The 17,547-nt window shown below is 41.4% G+C and overlaps 1 protein-coding gene and 1 long non-coding RNA gene across 7 annotated transcripts in view; one reads left to right on the forward strand and one right to left on the reverse strand.

Moving 5' to 3' along the window:
- Nucleotides 1–2,649: 2,649 nt before the first annotated feature.
- Nucleotides 2,650–6,176, forward strand: LOC103482290 (uncharacterized). Its single transcript, XR_536434.2, has 3 exons — nucleotides 2,650–4,265; nucleotides 4,390–4,482; nucleotides 4,572–6,176. It is a non-coding gene; the product is annotated as an uncharacterized LOC103482290 (long non-coding RNA).
- Nucleotides 6,177–12,078: 5,902 nt separating this feature from the next.
- vav3a (vav 3 guanine nucleotide exchange factor a) overlaps nucleotides 12,079–17,547 on the reverse strand; it is a 103,275-nt gene continuing 97,806 nt past the window's right edge. For all 6 annotated transcript variants that reach the window (XM_008438367.3, XM_017301931.2, XM_008438368.3 and 3 more), the window contains 2 exons: nucleotides 16,659–16,810; nucleotides 12,079–15,381 (listed from right to left, as the gene is read on the reverse strand). In XM_008438367.3, the coding sequence (XP_008436589.2) occupies nucleotides 15,337–15,381; nucleotides 16,659–16,810 (197 nt within the window). In that variant the 3' untranslated portion in view covers nucleotides 12,079–15,336. The remainder of the gene's footprint in view (nucleotides 15,382–16,658; nucleotides 16,811–17,547) is intronic.

A 17,547-nucleotide genomic window follows, 5' to 3' on the forward strand; every position in this document is an offset into this window, starting at 1 on the left:
TCTGCAGAAGGTAAAAAGGCTTTATCTCTAAATTTATTTCCTCCTTTGTTTGAAAGTGATACCCAGGTTGTGTCAGTGTTAGAGAGCGCCACAGAAACGTTACATATAGTTTGTGTCCCCGGGGCTCCCTGGGGCCAGATCAGATTTATAGTGAGGGAAACAATGTTTTCTAGCTCTCTGTTTTATATTTCTTTGCTGCCTCTGGAACATAAGTGCAGGGATACATTTGGAAACTTAAAATGCAAACAAATATAAAAGTTCCAGAGTTTTAGAGCAGCGTGGACCCAAAAGCTAGCGTAATAGTGGATTAGCTTCTGTTCCTTTTCTTGACTTTTTCCTTAAATGCTAGACAGGTTTAGAAGGTCTCTGACGCACAAACTTTAAATAATGTCAAAGAGTCACTGACTTAAAAAATGTATTTTGTTTCAACAGATATTTAACAGAAGCAAAAGTACAAAACAAAACTTACTGAATAAATCAAACAAGTTCCACATTTCAGCTACGAGGCTGTTCAAAGTGCTTTACATCATAAAAACACAAAAATAAAAAAACATTAAAAAACACCAACTGAGAAACCAGTAACAAACATTACATTTTATTGTGTATTAAAATCAATACACATCAAATATGTTGGTCAATGTTCCATTTATTATGGTTTAAATGTGAAATCTAAACAATAAAGGTATATGACTCACATGTAGGTATATGATCTGTTTCTCATCAGTCCAAACTATTGTGATCTTCTCCTCTATCCACCTTTTCTTTTCTTGAAGATTGGGAAGATGACCTGAAGCCACGGGGTCAGGCCATACTTTTGTAAATTACATTCTATTTTCAACCAAACTGCAGAATGAAGAATGGAGGCAAAAACATAAAGAAATTTGGTACATAAAGTTATTTGGTACTAACTAGCTCTGCTGTCAGAAGTAAAACATAAGCTGTGATGATAACAGTGTGGAAACTGAAGTTGCATCGAGTCTCTTTAGTTCCAAAGATGATAAATTCAGTTTTGTTTCTGTTCAGCTAAAGAAAGTTACGATTCGCACTGATGTGCTTTAAGCATCTTTTCAAGGCTTGGATGTATTTGGAGTTACCTGGTGATGTAGAGTTGTATATCATCTGTGTAGCTATGGTAACTAATCTTACTTGTTGACGTTCTGAACAAGACGGTTCCCAAATTAAGTTCTGCTTATTTGGCCTTGGGTCAGGAGGGTCGGCTGTGTTACACTCAAAAAAATAACTCTTTGGATTAACATTAAAAAAAAATCATGGAAAGGATTTCCACCCAATTGCTTTGGTTTATTTCAGCATTATGTAATTCTGTTACTCCAATTTAAAGCAAATGTGTTGGCTCAACTTGACTTTTAAGGTTGATTCAACTCATTTACTACTTTCATTCCGTTTTCAGTTGAATAGTTCATGATTGATGTACCCAAAAGAAAAGAAATTACTCACAGGAGCATATCTGCTTTGAGCGTTTTTTTGTCTCTCGTTTTTTTCCTCGCGTTATTTTTAAATCCTGTTAATTTGATTGGTTGTGCTGCAGCTTACGCACATACAGAGTGTGGAAAAACAGAGGGATGGTCTGCGCCTGTTAATACGGAATGAATGAAATTAATTAATGTATGTATGTAAGTATCCTTATACATAAATGTTCTAAAATTTTCACATGTAAATGTTCATAAATTAAATAAAAAAATAAGATTGCAGGCTTTGACCAACAAATATACATTCTTCCTTTTCTGACAGAAATTCTAATACTAAAACCATTCAAAATTGACTTATTGTATTGATGGGAACAAGTCAACGTCCAACTGTCTCTGTTTTCACTGAAGATTTATTGTTGTATTTTTCCAGCTGGCAGAAAAACGCATGGAAAGAAAGAAGTGACACCATTCAGGGTCGGACATGAGAGGCTGCTCTGTTTGTGTGGTTCCAGAGTGTGTGTTTGGTCTGTCTGGTTGTATTGTCTTTACATTAATATGATACACTGAATAAGGACTATGAGGACACACACACACCCAAACATGCACAATATTGGCTTGTATTTACAGTTTGAACAAGAAGACGGTGTCTCTGCTGCAAAGAAACATTTAAACATCTTTTAAACAATGATGTTTAAAAGATCATCATTGCTGCTGAGGTGGTGTGCTGCGATGGCGCATTGAGGCGACTGCAGAGAGAACAGAAAGGAGTACATTTTTGAGATTATTCTCAGAAATTTTGTAGAAAAAACATGAAAGTTTCTAAACTTCAAGAGTTGAATATTTTCAACTTCACAAGCTTAGAAAATGTCCAAGTTTTTTCCACATATAAATAGACTTTTTCTGTCTCCACTAGGATGAACCATGAATATGAAACACTTTTCACGTCTATGGAAGCCAACAAACCTAAGCAATTAGAACCAACAACATTCCCCATCCTATATGAAAACAAAAACATTTTTTGCTTGTGTTTTCTGTAAGTCTTCATGACATTTTTTTTTATTCGGCCTTTAACAAGTGTTTATTCAAAACATTCAAATTTATTGTATAAATAAAATTGATAAATTGAGAAAAAGACAATAAAAGCTGCATTTCATAGTCAAATTAAACTCAAATCATCAGCAGATAATGACAGATACCAATAGGACGTAATCTGGGACCTAGGGAAGCAAAGTCCCACAAAGTCTCTATTTCATTATTATTTCTGTTTCTGTATTTTATATCTCTCCAACATACACACACGCACGCACGCATATGTACACACACGTTTGCGTGGCTATCTTTGTGGGGCCTTTCCATTGACTTCCATTCATTTCTAGAGCCTAAACTTTATCCTTACCCTAATCCTAATCAAAACTCAATTGACACCTTAGTAGTAAAATCTGACCCAAAAACAGCGTTTCCCCTTGTGGGGACGGGACCAGGCTTTGTTCCCCACAAGGAGGAGTGGGTCCCCACAAGGTATTATAAATAAACAAACAAACACACACACACACACACACACACACACAAACAAACATATGTTTGTCTCGCTATCTTTGCAGAGACTTTCCATTGACTTCCATTCATTTCTACAGCCGAACCCCAACCAAAACTCAATTCACACCTTGGACCTAAACTTTACCCCGAACCCAAAAACAGCATCTCTTCTTTGGAAGCAGTGAGTCCCCACAATGTAATATGTGCCAGGAAAATGGTCCCCACAATGCATCAAATACAGAACACACACCCACACACACGCACACTTAACAGGCTTCTAGTGGCTTTGATGAACCAGTGATGTCACTCATGCTCTATGACATCACTGATGACTTTGATCCATCTCTCTTTAATCCCAACTCATTTGTGCTACATGTCAGATTGCTCTACACCTAAGAAGAACAATACTGGATTTTACATACCAATAATCTTGACTTTTCAACAAGGGTACAAAAAATGTCTGAAGATAGGAGTTACACACCTGTGCCTGGCGAGCTTGCCAACATTTTAAATGAAACCACTTTTGGTGACGGGACACTCAGGAGACTGAAGAAGGAAAATCAGCAACTGAAACAGATTGCTGAATGTCTCAGTTGTAAGATTGAGCGCCCCAAGACTTCCGGTAATGCTTGCAGGCTGCCGGACCTGCAAGCACAGTACGAAATACTGGCAAGTCGAAATGACGCACTCCATGCGCAGCTTGAGTCGGTTCATGAAGCGCTTCATGAGACAGGGCGCGGATACATGGAAACGAGAGATTCAGAGCATTTGTTTGAAGTCGTCCAAAAATCTCATAGAAGAAAACTCCAAGAGCTTCTGATAGACCTGAAGGAGGCAGAGCTGATAGTTGATGAGCAAACTGGAGAGAGGGACGACCTCCATGATAAAATTAACTATATGCATAGCCAACGTGAGAGAGCTTGTCAAGAAATTGAGAACCTGAGCAGACAGAACATGGATTTGATGAGAGAAAATGCTCAGCTGAGAGAAAGGCTGGGTGAACCAGAACAGCAGGAGAACCAGGATCCACAATCAGTTCTGAGGAAAGTAGGTACGTGGGTAGGTACCGCTTTCAAGACTATGTACCAGTTGGGAACACTCAGATACTGGGTGCCACCATGGATCTTCTAATTCCACTGGTTGGTCTGGAAAAACTGGTACCTTGCTCTAACTGGTTGTTCTTCAGTTACTGATTGTTCTGGTTTAACTGGTTGTTGTTGAAAATGTCCCCACAAGGAACAATGGTCCCCATAACCCCACATTGTAGACAGAAATAGGTTCCCATAAGGATATAAAAACCTGGTAAACACACACAGACACACACAGAACAGAAGCATTTCTCTTAAGCTGCAGCCTTTTCAATATTCATCTATGACTGAGACTGTATGTTGACCCCATCTCATTCTACTGTTTTGCACATGAACAGAAACACATTCACCTTTTGTCTCTGCTCACTGGATGGTATCTTCACATATAAAGGTCTCTGTGTGTCTTTGACGGATCAGTCGGAGAACGTATGGTGAGTTGTGTCAGTATTAGTGAAAACTAACCATTTCACTAATGCTGTCATGTCATTTTTACACTTTTCCTTCTTTTATTTTGCTTTAGGGCTGCACAGAGGCACAGTTGGTAGCACTGTTGCCTTGCAGCAAGAAGCTCCTGGGTTCGATTCCCAGCCCAGGCTCTTTCTACATGTTCTCTCTGTGCATGCATGGGTTCTCTCCGGGTACTCTGGTTTCCTCCCACAGTCCAAAAAAGTTAAGTGGTCTCTCTCTAAATTCTCCCTAGGGATGTGTGCATGGTTGGTTGTCCTGTGTGTCTCTGTGTTGCCCTGCGACAGATTGGCGACCTGTCCAGGGTGACCCCGCCTCTCGCTCGGAACGTTAGCTGGAGATGGGCACCAGCAACCCTCCTGACCTCACTAGGGACATGGGTGTTCAGAAAATGGATGGATGGATATTTTGCTTTAAATGAAATAAAGTTCACTCAGTTAGCCAGTGTGTTTTGGCTAACCTAAAACACACTGGCTGCTTCACAGGGATTATAGGAATCCCTAGATCAATATATATTTTATATTTTCTTAATAGCACAATCTCACACAGTCTTCTTAGCTTTTTCATTCAACTTATTCTTTATTTTTTAACTTGATCAGAGTGTTTAGGAACATTTACGTCATCTATGACTTCTTGTTAAAAAGCATTCCATGATGTACAGAAGTACAGCCGAGCTTCAAAGTGGGAAAGACAAGAGAACATTGCATTTAAGTGAGATAAGAGTGCTTTGGTCTACTATACTACTATAGTGAAAGCAGAATATAGGGTTTCCATAACACCCATTAGAAAACATTACAGACCAAGAGGCTTCTGTTCAACTACAACATGAATGAAAAGTTAGTTAAGTTGTACTTAGACTTTAACTAGGACCCTGTGTTTTGGTCAGATGAGATGAGTTGTTTTTTTGCATAAACAGTACTGAGGGATTTGGTGTGAATCTGATGATGAATGAGTTTAAAAGCACCTAATCTTCTGAGTTACATTAGGTGGTAGAGGATCTGTGAAGCTGCTGCCCTGTTGTCCTTCCATCTAAATGTTAACAATTTTAAGAAATGTATGTTTTATGTAGGCTGCACAGTGCTGCAGTTGGTAGAGCTGTTGCCTTGCAGCAAAAGGATCTGGGTTCGATTCCTGACCCAGGGTCTTTCTGCATGGAGTTTGCATGTTCTCCCTGTGCATCGGTGGGTTTTCTCTGGGTACTCCGGCTTCGTCTAAAAAGGTTAAGTGGTCTCTTTCAGTTCTCTCTAGGTGTGAGTGTCTGCGTGCACTGCTGTGTGTCCTGTGTGTCTCTGTGTTGCCCTGCGACAGACTGGCGACCTGTCCAGGATGACCCCCGTCTATCGCCCGGAACGTTAGCTGGAGATGGGCACCAGCAACCCTCCTGACCCCAATGAGGGACAAGAGTGTACAGAAAATGGATGGACGAATATTTTATGTAAAACTTTTATGGAATCAAAAACACATCATCATTTGGGTTTTCCAAAAGGATTATGGTTCAAAACAAGTGGATGGATGAAAACAGAAATGTTTCACTGGACTCAAAATCTGGTGAAGCATTTTAAGTCGGGTCATCTCAGTTCTAGTTCCTGTGGGAAACATGTGGGATTAGCAGATGACAGAAGAGCAAACTTAGAATCAATACAAAACGTGAAACTTTTTATATCTCTGCAAAGCTGTGTCTACCAGCAGTAAACAGTCTCCGAAGTTGATTATGTTTGTTCGATTGATTGCTTTATGTTCACTAGTGTATGGAGGTTACATATGTCATACTTATCTCAAGTATAGTTTCTGTATACAATCTTACCTTCTTCAAATTAACTGGATGCACGACAGGAATCTCCCCGCTTCTCTTGAAAAACTCCCCTTGAAGTTTTCCCAGGCGCATAACAGTTGTCGCGTGATCTTCCGTAATCTCGCTAGACCCTCTTCGGCGGGAGATCAGTCTGACTATAATGAATCATGTTATCTCAACATGATTACATTTCATAAACGTTAAGTTGTTAAAGTTCTTGTTTATCCAACTTGATTTTATCCGGTTTTCATTTGAAACATTAAATTATTGTGTTAAAAGTACGTGATGTAATTTTTTGTTAATGTAATAACCCCTGAAGTAAAATTTTTTGAGTATAGATACAATACGCTTCTGTCTACGCCTCATTGGTAGAGATGGTTGGTATGGTTACATGCCGTTATGTGCACTTCAGTATTATTTTTTTTATTTTTTTTAATAGCATTTCTGCTTTTTCCAATTGTAACATTTGAAGATAATTTGGATGTTCTCAAAACCTTTACACATTCAACAGTTCAAATTAAATAATGCAAATGCATGGCATCGGGTCACAATTATTACCATATTCCCACAAATATTAACACAGTTTCTGAATTACTGTCATATACATGCAGCTGATTTAAACAGCGGATTATATTTAGTTGATTTTGTTGAGGGAGTTGATGTCTTATATTATTACCTTATTATTCCACATGTAATTATTTCCAGACAAAAGTAAGCTTGCTTAAAAAAAACACACACAAAAAAACAGCAAAATTAGGTCACAGGTGTAATACACGCACAAACTCCTACTTTTCCTGCTTTTTTTTATCTCTATTCTTGCACCGCATTATACAAGGTGAGATCACACCTCGGGATTTATGTGCAGCAGAGGCTGAATGTAAGTCCTGGAAGCGTCAGCTTTACATAAGGCACAAAGAGGCTCGTGTTCAGCGCCGCGAGCTTCGCTGCGTTCGGACTCGCGCGCTTTCTCACAACACCTTAAAGTGCTTATTCTGTTGAACCCGACGTGTTAAGTACTGCAAATGTACTGTGGGATGTTAACGCCAGAGCCAGCCAATTTAAATAGTGCATTTTTTTAACTGCTTTCTAATGCTAATTATCATCGAAGGCGATGGCGGCGTGTCCATCTGCTGCCTGTGCGCGTGTGTGTAGATGGAGGGAACCCGTTGTAGCCTCCATTTTATTGCTTGTGTGTGTGAATGAAAAAAAAACTGCATTAAAAATAAAAAAGAAAAAGATGTAAGCAAAAGTTCATTTCTTGCCTTTTTGCCAGATGGGGTGATTCCGTTGACTTTTGTTTGCCGGCTTTTGCGATATCAGGGCGACGTGAATTATAACGGACACAATGACTACAATGTCACTTTAAGAGGACGGCTTGGTGGCAAGATGTCTGCCTGGGGATAAAGATGCTCAGGAACAGCAGAGTGAGAAGGAGTCTGCAAAGAGGCCAGCATGCGGCACGTGCGCTCCCTCGTCTTTCCTTTTCTTTTTGTTTTTTTCTCTCCGTTACGATGAAAATCGTGAGCCGCGTGATCCGCCGGCACAACCCCGTTGTTTATGCGGTGCTGATTGTCACCAGGAAAACAGGGAGGAAAGAGCACCGCTTGATATTTACACACAGCGGCTGTTCCGTCTGCCGACGACGACGGCTCCCTCGCGGCCAGCCGAAAAAGGCGGGAATACTTCCCACACAAACGGGCGGAAGTGATGATGGATGGAGTGCAGAGCTGAAGGAGTAAGAAACCTGGTCGGTTTTAAAGGTGGATTCAGAAAAATCAAAAGAAAAGAGAGATGGAAAAGAGGGCCAAAACTGAGAGAAGTTCAGGAAAAGTAAAACAAAAGAGTTACACTGACGGAGAGTTTAAATATTTTTAACGCATTGGTTTAATCTCACCCTAAAAATCTCGAAAACTCCAACCAAATGGGTTTCAGATTGATTAAGACTGGTGGGTCAGTTTCTATTCCAGTTAAGGACTCTTTGAAACAGCAGGATATATTTCAAACAGGAAGTCGGTGGTCTCTGCCACTAAGCTGAAAACGGGTCGTCATGGTGGGTTCTTCAGCAGCGTACCGATCCAGAACATTTGGCCAAATCAAGACAGAAATGAGCTAAATCCTTCTAAAAGTCTCAAGAGAGCTAAATATGACCTCAATAAATACAGTACCACCATACTGACAGTGATTTTTAAACAGTAGTGAAATCAAGGTGTATGAACATTTTGCTGAAAGGTTTAAGAAATCCCAGGTTTCTCATTGACCTGCTCCAGAAAATCCAATATGGCTGCCTTGCGTAAAACTTCATGAGAACTGCTATAAAGACAGTCAAGCTGCACACACACACACAGTACTGTACAACTGTCTTAAGTTGATGTTTGAGAAACAGAATGAGGAGACGTAAGCTGTTATTAGCTTCTGGTTAGCATGTGTTGCTAGTAGTGGTTAGCATGACCATTGTTCTGGTTTCCTGCCCACATCCATCACTATCTACAATAACTCTTTGAAGAGTTGAAATTTATATAAGTTACAAAAATATCTAATATCCCTTTGGGATCAATAAAGTATTTTTAAATTTTGAATTTTTTTTCAAATTGGAAAAAAAACAGTTGTTGCTTTTTTTTTTTTTATCATTCCTAGATCCAAATTAGAGCTTCAGAGGTAAGTCTGCTACTGTGTTTTAAACAGTTCAGCCAGTTTACATGTCTAATGACTGATGACTGCACTTTTTTTTAGTACCACCATTTATGTACCAGGCATCCAAAAACATCAATTTTCAGCGCGGCAATCTAAGTTCCTGTTTTCTTGCCATTTCAATCGTGCGCCTTCATCCACCAAAAAAGACACAGAAGGATCCTCAATCTACCCATCCATCCTTGCAGGGTCGCAGGCCGAGAGGCGGCAACCCTGGACAGGTTGCTGGTACTTTCATAGTCCAGTTGTCTTGTTAAAAAAGATTAAGGCCCTTGCTCTCCTGCTTTGAGGGCAAGTCTGACATCTGCAGGACAAAATACATCAGATTTAAGACAGATGGTCTTTGCAACCATTAAGAACCTGCAACAGTCTGTTGTAAAAGCATTTGACTGTCCAGTTGCAATCCTCAGTGAACTTCATTGGGATTTTCTGTCATGTACTAGCAAGAATATGAAGGGACATTTATATATGGTTTTTAACATGTTTTACAGAAAACATCTGAAATGTAATTCAGTGAATCTAAACTACTAATCAGGCAAGGAAGGCACTAATCAGTAAAGCAGCAGAGAGGGGAAATTTTAACTCCAACTTCACCAAATGTCAGAAATATTTTGCATTTGGTGCAACCCAGAAATGTGGAAGAAACTGTTTTCACAATTATAGGCCATTTTGTGTTGGTTTATCACACAAAGTCTGAATAAAGTACACAAAAGTGTTTGACGCAACAGAATAAACAGGTATGAAACATCCTGCAGCACTTTAAAGGCAATTTGTTTTTGGACCTTCACTCAGGTTCTTGCTGACTAAAATACCCGCTCATGCATTTAAGGAATGTGTTTTTAGTTTATTTGACATCCTCACTAGGCTGAAATCACTCTCTGGTTGTGAGTTTGAGCCCATCTCATGAGCTGGCAAACTCTCATGGCTACCAGTGGCGTTCATGAATCAGTTAAATCCACACCACCAAATTTCCGTCGGCGGAAAAACGCGCACTCCGAGGAACCCGAAACACGAGCTTTGATTGTTGGAACCCGGGAGATCAGAGCCACAGCACCTTCCACGCCTGCTTTCATATCATCAGAGCGTCTCATTCTGTCGTCTGCAGCGAATCTCTGCTCGTCCGCAGAATCTCATATCAGAAGAGACTGAGTGGAGGCCAAGAAAAGTTGAGCCAAAAAAAAAAAGTGAAGAAGGCTGATGTCATCCAGCCATCTGTCAGGCCGGCGGTCCGCGGCTCAGCTGGAGGCGCGCTGGTGTGATTCCCTCCAACCGGAGGCGAGGCGAGTCACACCTGGTGGGCTTTCGGACCAGCACTCGGCCTCTGTAGATTTCCGAGGCTCCGGCGGCAGGTAAGCCGGTCCAGCAGATGGGCGGGGGAGACGGCAACCCACACATGGGCACAAACGCAGCCGGACCTGACTCGCATCGGTTTTGCAGAGGAATACAAGCAATATGTTCACCGCCTTGTGCCACTGACCGACTTCGACACGCGCTCTCCCTGCGTTTCCACCTTTACTTTAATTAACCCACTATTTTTAGAAGTCAGGTTTACTTGGCTCATTATCGATGAGGGCAAAAAGTCTATCCCCACATTCATTCACACTTATTAGCCAATCAGCTGGTGAGAAACAGCCACCCTGCCGGCTGGGGGTCATTTAAAGTGCTGTGGAGGGGAGCAGCCGCCCAACGCTGTGGCTTCCCTCCCAGTTTGGGCCCTAATGGGGACGAGGCGCCCTGCAGCGATGGGGCTGACCACAATGAAGCCGAGAGGCTTTTTGTTTCATTTCTTTATGACTTACCTGCCTGTTTTGTGTGATACTTAAGCTGCTTCCCATGAATGAACAGCAGCGTAACGTGGATTAGCCTTAGAGTTTTCAGAGTCTCAAAGGTTTCTTTAAAAATGTTCGTTAATTAAAAATGATCCATGAATTTCTATTGCAGTTGCACCTAAAGAAACCGATTTTTCTTAGAGGACTTTTATTTTGATTTATTTAAAATATAACGGGAATTTCCTAACGACTGCAGACCTTAAACCAGCAGGGGATTTGTTTGTCCTGTAAAGGAAGATTTTATTAAATGTCGTTAATTCAAGTTTGTTCTAAAGAGGCAAATTTGGACCAAACCTTTTTCATTACGAAATAAAAGCATGTGTTTAGTATTTCTGGATGAAACATTGATACAGGGTATGCAAAACGTTCACAAGTCTGTGTGAAAATCTATAGTTTGTCAAAAATAAAAATCTAACACTGCAAGGCAACCCGACCCACTAACTTGTTTACTTAAGTTACCAAGACAGGACACAAAAATGAGGCAGATATTAAATAAAGTTGAAAATCTTTAGGATGCCCATTTCCATGGTTCATGAGTTCATCCACTAGTTACAGTTAGCTAAAGTCATCCAAGTGCACGATGCGGCCACTGCTGTTTGTCTGTGGCTAAATTGATGCATCGTGTTGTTTTTGTGCCAAACTGCAGTAACTGCGACCGAAAATGCCACTGTGTCTCAGGAGAATTTGACATGGCAAAGTTGTTCATTTGGAAAACAAAAGACTTACATGCCTGCTCTTTCAAAATAGAGGTTAAGAAAGCTAATTTTCTAAAACTCCTATGGTGACTTTTCAGGTTCCCTTCACAGTTTTTGTCTCGTCTTTTCAAATAAAAATGAAAGAATTCAATATTTTTAATATTCTCATCGTGACAGAAAAACATTGGGATGACTTAACAGTGGCGACTACAAGCCAGGGCTTCTCGTCCAACATTAGTGTCTGATCTCAGATATGCACTTTCGGAAGAATGGCTTAAAATTCCCACAAACCGACCACTAAACCTGTTGGAACGTTTTCCAACTTTGTTACAGCTGAAAGTGGTGGATAAACATCACAATGAAAGCTGAAGACTAAATGTAGAATATATTTCTGTATGTTCTTACAATGTTTTTCTGAATGCACTTAAAAAAAACACTTTTCCCCCATGAACTGTCTGTACGTCTTCAACATACCACCAGGTCTAAAAGTGACTTCCGAACTAATTTAAACACACCGTTTCATCCAATTCAAGAAAAGAAAACCGATGCATCAAGACATTAGAAGAAGCAGTGTATATCTTTATTCCGCTCTATGTACATCATTTACAGTATAATACAGCAACAATACAGGGTTCTGCTACACAGTCAGGATTGCACCGTTTTAGAGTCAGGCCTCAGTGGTTGGGTACCGTGGTTACGAGAGACAGCAGATACAGCACACATCTTTGGCTTTACTGGCATAACAAAACACACACAACACACACACACGACACATCTGAATGCAAACGTCCATCACGACGGACCTGAAGGCGAAAAGAAATGACGGGAGTTTACATGGTCACTCTGAAGTTCTTTCTGCACATGCAGAAATCATCTCCGATAAATTGGCATAAAGTTCATCTGAGGACAAATTAAAACCGGTCAACGCTTTGCACAGGGAAACATCTCCGCAAGAGATTGGGCGAGAGACGGGCGGGGAAAGGAGGGAGGGGAAAACAGAGACAGAGAGGTGACACGGAGAGACGGAGGCGGGAGCCGATGGAGAGATGAATGCGGCGGGGTCGCCGAGGTCAGGAGATAGGTGTAATGATTAGATCACAGATACCCTTGATTCCCTCCTGCGCTCCAAAAAAAAAAGAGGGGAGAGGAAGGCCTGCAGCTTTAAATGGCCCTGCTGTCAGAGGTCAAATAGGCCGAGGAAGAGGAGGAGGAAGAGTGGGAGTGGATTACTGGAATCTGTGATTAGAGAACCGGCTCCATTTTTTTATTTTTTTTTTAAAGGAAGGTGTGATCTATCTATATAAGGAAGGTCTCTGATTGTTTTCCTGGCGGTACTATTGGAGGAAGATTTTCAGGTTTAATAATCAACATAGCAGAAATTCATAAAGTAAGTTTTAAGCCAAAACAGAAATATGATTTACTGAGAAATTTAAACCTTCCTCCTCTCCTCCTAATCATATGACGTCATCTCCAGATTTTAAGAGTTGCGTTTAGGATGCTTCCATCTGGTGGTCACTTATTGACATTGTTGATTTGAAACCCATAAAAAAAAAAAAGACAAGAAGAAAGGACTCATTAATGTGACTCGTTCTTGACGGAGAACAAAAAAAGAAAAAAACACATGATAAAAGCGGCGAGTGTCAGATGTGGCAGGGTGTTATTCGTGACTTTCACTTGTAATGGACCTATTAAGTCCACAAAACAGTCACAATGGAAACCATTAACCGACACCGTGGCACAATGAGAGTTGGCGTCGACACAATGAAGATGTGACAGTGGGGTGGGGGGTGGGGGGATGGGTGGGAGATGAGGAGTGAAGGAATCGCCTCGGGGCTGATTTTCAAATGTGACAGCTGCCTTGATCTCGGTTAAATTTCAATCTGAGCTCCGAAACTTCATCTTCAAACGCACTTTCCTACGTCTACAAGTACAGCCTCTGGTGTGGCGGGCTGTTAGGGAGGCAGAACGCAAAGATCCAAATGTGTCAGGAAAAGAAGTAGTAAAGCAGAGTAAAAACAATAACAAAAATAAAAAATTATTTAAAAAATTCAACATAGTGTTCTGGTTGCCTGAACAGAAATTAGACCGGCTCGTGATTGGTCGCGTACCGCTTGACCTCCAGAGAGGATTGTAAATAATGTAAAAAATGGAAGGGCAAGTTTTGCTTGGAAAAGGATTTCATGTTGAAGATAAATCAGGACAACGTAGGACAAATGTGCAAAAGTATTCACACTCCTTCAACTATTCCACATGTAAAGTTCAACATAAAACTCTAAAACAGGATTTCCACACATTCTTAAAAAGTCTTAGCGGTAAGACTTTTTGAAATTAAGGTCTTAAAATGGTTTAAACTCATCGGAAAAAATGTAAGTTGGCAATAAAATAGAACTATTTTTAAAAATGTGTAATGTATGAAGTTTACTTTTTGTCTCATATTTCAGTTTGAGTCGCACTCAGACGTCTGCATTGCGTTCTGTGACTCTAAGCGGTTGAGGCTACTGCTAACTAGCTGCTAATTTGGCTCAGCTAGCTAGCTAGATTTTTTTGTGTCCATTAGGTTTGAGTGTAAATTTATCGCCTACATCCATCTTTGCCACCGGCTCACTTCTGCTGCAAACACACACAATGCTACATTTATTCTGTGCAAAAACAAAAAAAAGCTCTGCGCAGTATTACTGTGTGAAATATGAATAATATAAGATGATACACCGGTAATATATAATGTAGAAATATTTCTTTACATTTCTGTCAAGATACAGGTCTTAAATTTATATTTGGTCTTCAAAAGTCTTAAATTTGAGTTAGTGGAACCACCTCCAAGTTAGTGGATAAGGACCTGCAATTTTATTGAGGGATGTCAGAGTAAATGGGGCAAAACAAGTTTCTAACTTTGTCTGCGACGTCTCAAAAATGTGGAGAAGTTCAAGGGGTGTGAAGACCTTTGGCAGCCAGCGGACAGCGAGTCAGCCGTTGCCCCCGGCGAGGTTGAAGCTGAAGAAACCATTCGTAAGCGCGGGCTCGGCTGTCTCCTCCCAACAGGCCGCTAATGCCCGCAATAAGATAAACCCCCGGCGGACGGGCTCCTGTCGACAGAAGCTGCCACCGATAAGAGCGGGAGGATCGTTCACGGCCTGGACGACGAACAACACGAGAGGCTCGGCTCGGAGATAAAGAGCGAGGAAAATGGGAACAGCGGCGATCAATCGCTGGCAGCTGTGCGGCGACACTATCCGACAACGTCGCCACCACCCCCGCCCGTTCCCCGCCTTTCCTGCAGCTCTCCGCCTGCCTCCAGTGAGAGCTCGACGACGCTGCAATCGCAATCTGAAGGAGGAAGGAGGGATGTGCGAATGAATCCGAGCCGTTTGTAGAGCAAACACACGAGCAAGGTCATAAATGGCTGGAATCCATCCAGAGTGAAATAAAAGCCAAACCAAAAAAAGGAAAAAGAAAAACTTCACATAGAGGGACTCCTTAGAGAACCAGTAGTTGATGGCATCCGAGTCTTTGTTTGTGGGAGAAAGTGGGAGCTGCGGGTGGCGGCAGGCTGGTGGGGAAGAAACGAAGCGACGGATGAACGGTTGGAGAGAGGGAGCGTCAGCTGAGCTCGTTTCCCCTCGACGGTCAGGCTGCTCCGCCGCATCGAGTCGAGCAGAAATGATGGGGCTTGTTTGGGACCGCGGCCCACTGTAGCCCTTTCTCTCAGCCGAAGGCCGCTGGGACGGTTTGAGGCAGCAGGGCGTCGTGTAGGAGAGTCGAGCGGCCGCGCCGCTCAGTCTTGTCTTTCTTTTTTTCCAATCCAGCTGGTCGGTCGGCTCACTCCTCGCCCTCCTCCACGTACGTAGACGGAAACCAACCGACCTGAGGGAGGAAGGCAGGAGAATAAGTGACGGATCGAGAACCCTCGTCCTTTCATTCGGCTTTTAACACGAGCCAACAGGCTGATAACTGTCACCTCCGCGCCGGTGTTTTAATTTAAAACTCCAACCCGGCAGTAGTGAAGTGAAGATGCTTAAGCTGCAGAAAAATCACAACCGCAAAAAGTCCAAGATCAAAAGTCGATTTTGCGTAGCGAGATTAGCAATGCCGCCACTGAAAGATACGGAATATCGTTCCGAAAATTGCTTTCCTAAGATGAGAAGCTACAATTTCATTCTGAGATCCTGTAATTTTTCCCCCCCTCTCTCTTTTCTTGCTGTGAAACTCCCAGCGAGCTTCCTTAGCTGCTGCATGAGCTAAAAAAGGTAACACGGTTATTTCATGAAAACTTTTTATTTTTTGTACATACAGTAGCTTCCAAAAGTATTCATTTTTCTCACATTTAATATGTCACAACTATAAACTCAAATGCATTTTACAGAAATTTTTTTGACACAACACAAAGTAGAAGCTGTAACGACACTAAGTGTGAAAAGTATAGAGTATAAATAACTAGTGTCTATCTGTGCCTACAGGCGACATTATCGAGTATAAACAACTAATTATCAACATATTATTGTTTTTTATCACTTTTTAATCTCTTATAATTTACAGGAAAGCTTCTAAAATAGAGAGATGCATCTGTTTGTCACAGCGAGTTACACCAGCTGGTTTCCACTGCCTCAGCCACAGCTCTCTTTAGGTTCCCTTCACTGTAAACACTCAACATCTGGCTGAGCAGAGGATCGAAACGCAAACACAGCAACGCTTCCAGACTCTCCGAGCTGAAATGCAGAGAGAGTCGGCGCACACTGCGGGGGCTTTTCTGCATTCTGACCCTGACGTCTCTCGGTAATGTGTGTGGAGAGCTCTGCCAGGATTGGCTTTGACGGATTTAAGCGTAAACAACAACAACACACTGAAGAACGAGCCATGAAAAGTGGACGGGAATGTTTTCTGGGTCCTTGCAGAGTGAAATATTCACCAAGATTATCTTCTCAAACCAATACAAGGGTAAAGAGTTCAATAGCGGGGAACTCTACGGTGAATTTTTAGAAACGTTTAAACTTCATTAAGGAATCCGATTCAAAGCTACAGTTTTAGCGTTTGGGGGCTGGATCCAGAAAATTAAAAGAAAAATAAAAAGCATGAAGCTGCTCCCGCAGTCTAACTTTCTTCTCCTCTGATTTATCACTCAGCGTTGCCGGGGCGACACTCACCCGGCCGTTGACCTCGCCCCGCCACCAGCCGTTGGCTCCGGACTTGGTGTAGATCTTCACCACGTCGCCCTCCTGCAGCGACAGCTCCCGGGTGTCTCTGGAGCTGAAGTCGTACCGCGCTATGGCCACGCCGATCACTTTGGGCGTCAGCACTTGGGGCGAAAAACAGAAAGAAAGAAAAAAAACACATTTCAGAACAAATGTTCAAACGTGCCGACATTTCCACAACAGGTATGAACAAACACGTACAGACAGTCTGACTGATGTGGACGCAGGAGTGGAGACAAGCTTTAGATGAGTTCAAAGAACTGAAAAAATTTAAGAAAAGCTTTTTCCCCTTTACTGCCCACCCCTGAAAAACGTGTTAATTGCTTTAAAATAAGTATTTTCATTAATGTTTTATTGCAGCAGCAGAACGTCTCATGAAAATAGATGGAACAATCCAAGTACATTTGTGAAAAAAAAGACCTATTTAAATTATGTCACAACTTTTGATGATTGACGAAGATAACAGAAGCATTTCTATAATTTATAATAAAATTTTTTTAAAAATGACAAGTGCCAAACGGTAGACCAAGTTTTAGGTGATCAGACACATTTATTTAGAATTTTAGTACAATGTAGCATTTTGCCATTTTTATGTTTCTACTAATATTTTTGTTTCTTGCTTCATTTTTATCCCTGAATCAACAGAAAGCACATTGCTGCAGTAGTCGATGAAGAAAATTTGATTGACTAAATAAATACATTTGATCAGTATTTTAGTTCTTTATACTAATCTGTTAGACATTATTACTAGATACGTACCAGAAAACCTCTTTTAGAAAAGACTGAGTTCTAACTAGTTTCCACAGACGAAGACCAGCTCCCGTGTCTTGACATATGTGTG

Source organism: Poecilia reticulata, chromosome 20 (assembly GCF_904066995.2).
Source record: "Poecilia reticulata chromosome 20, P_reticulata-male-v2, whole genome shotgun sequence".
Classification (NCBI taxonomy): Eukaryota; Metazoa; Chordata; class Actinopteri; order Cyprinodontiformes; family Poeciliidae; genus Poecilia; species Poecilia reticulata.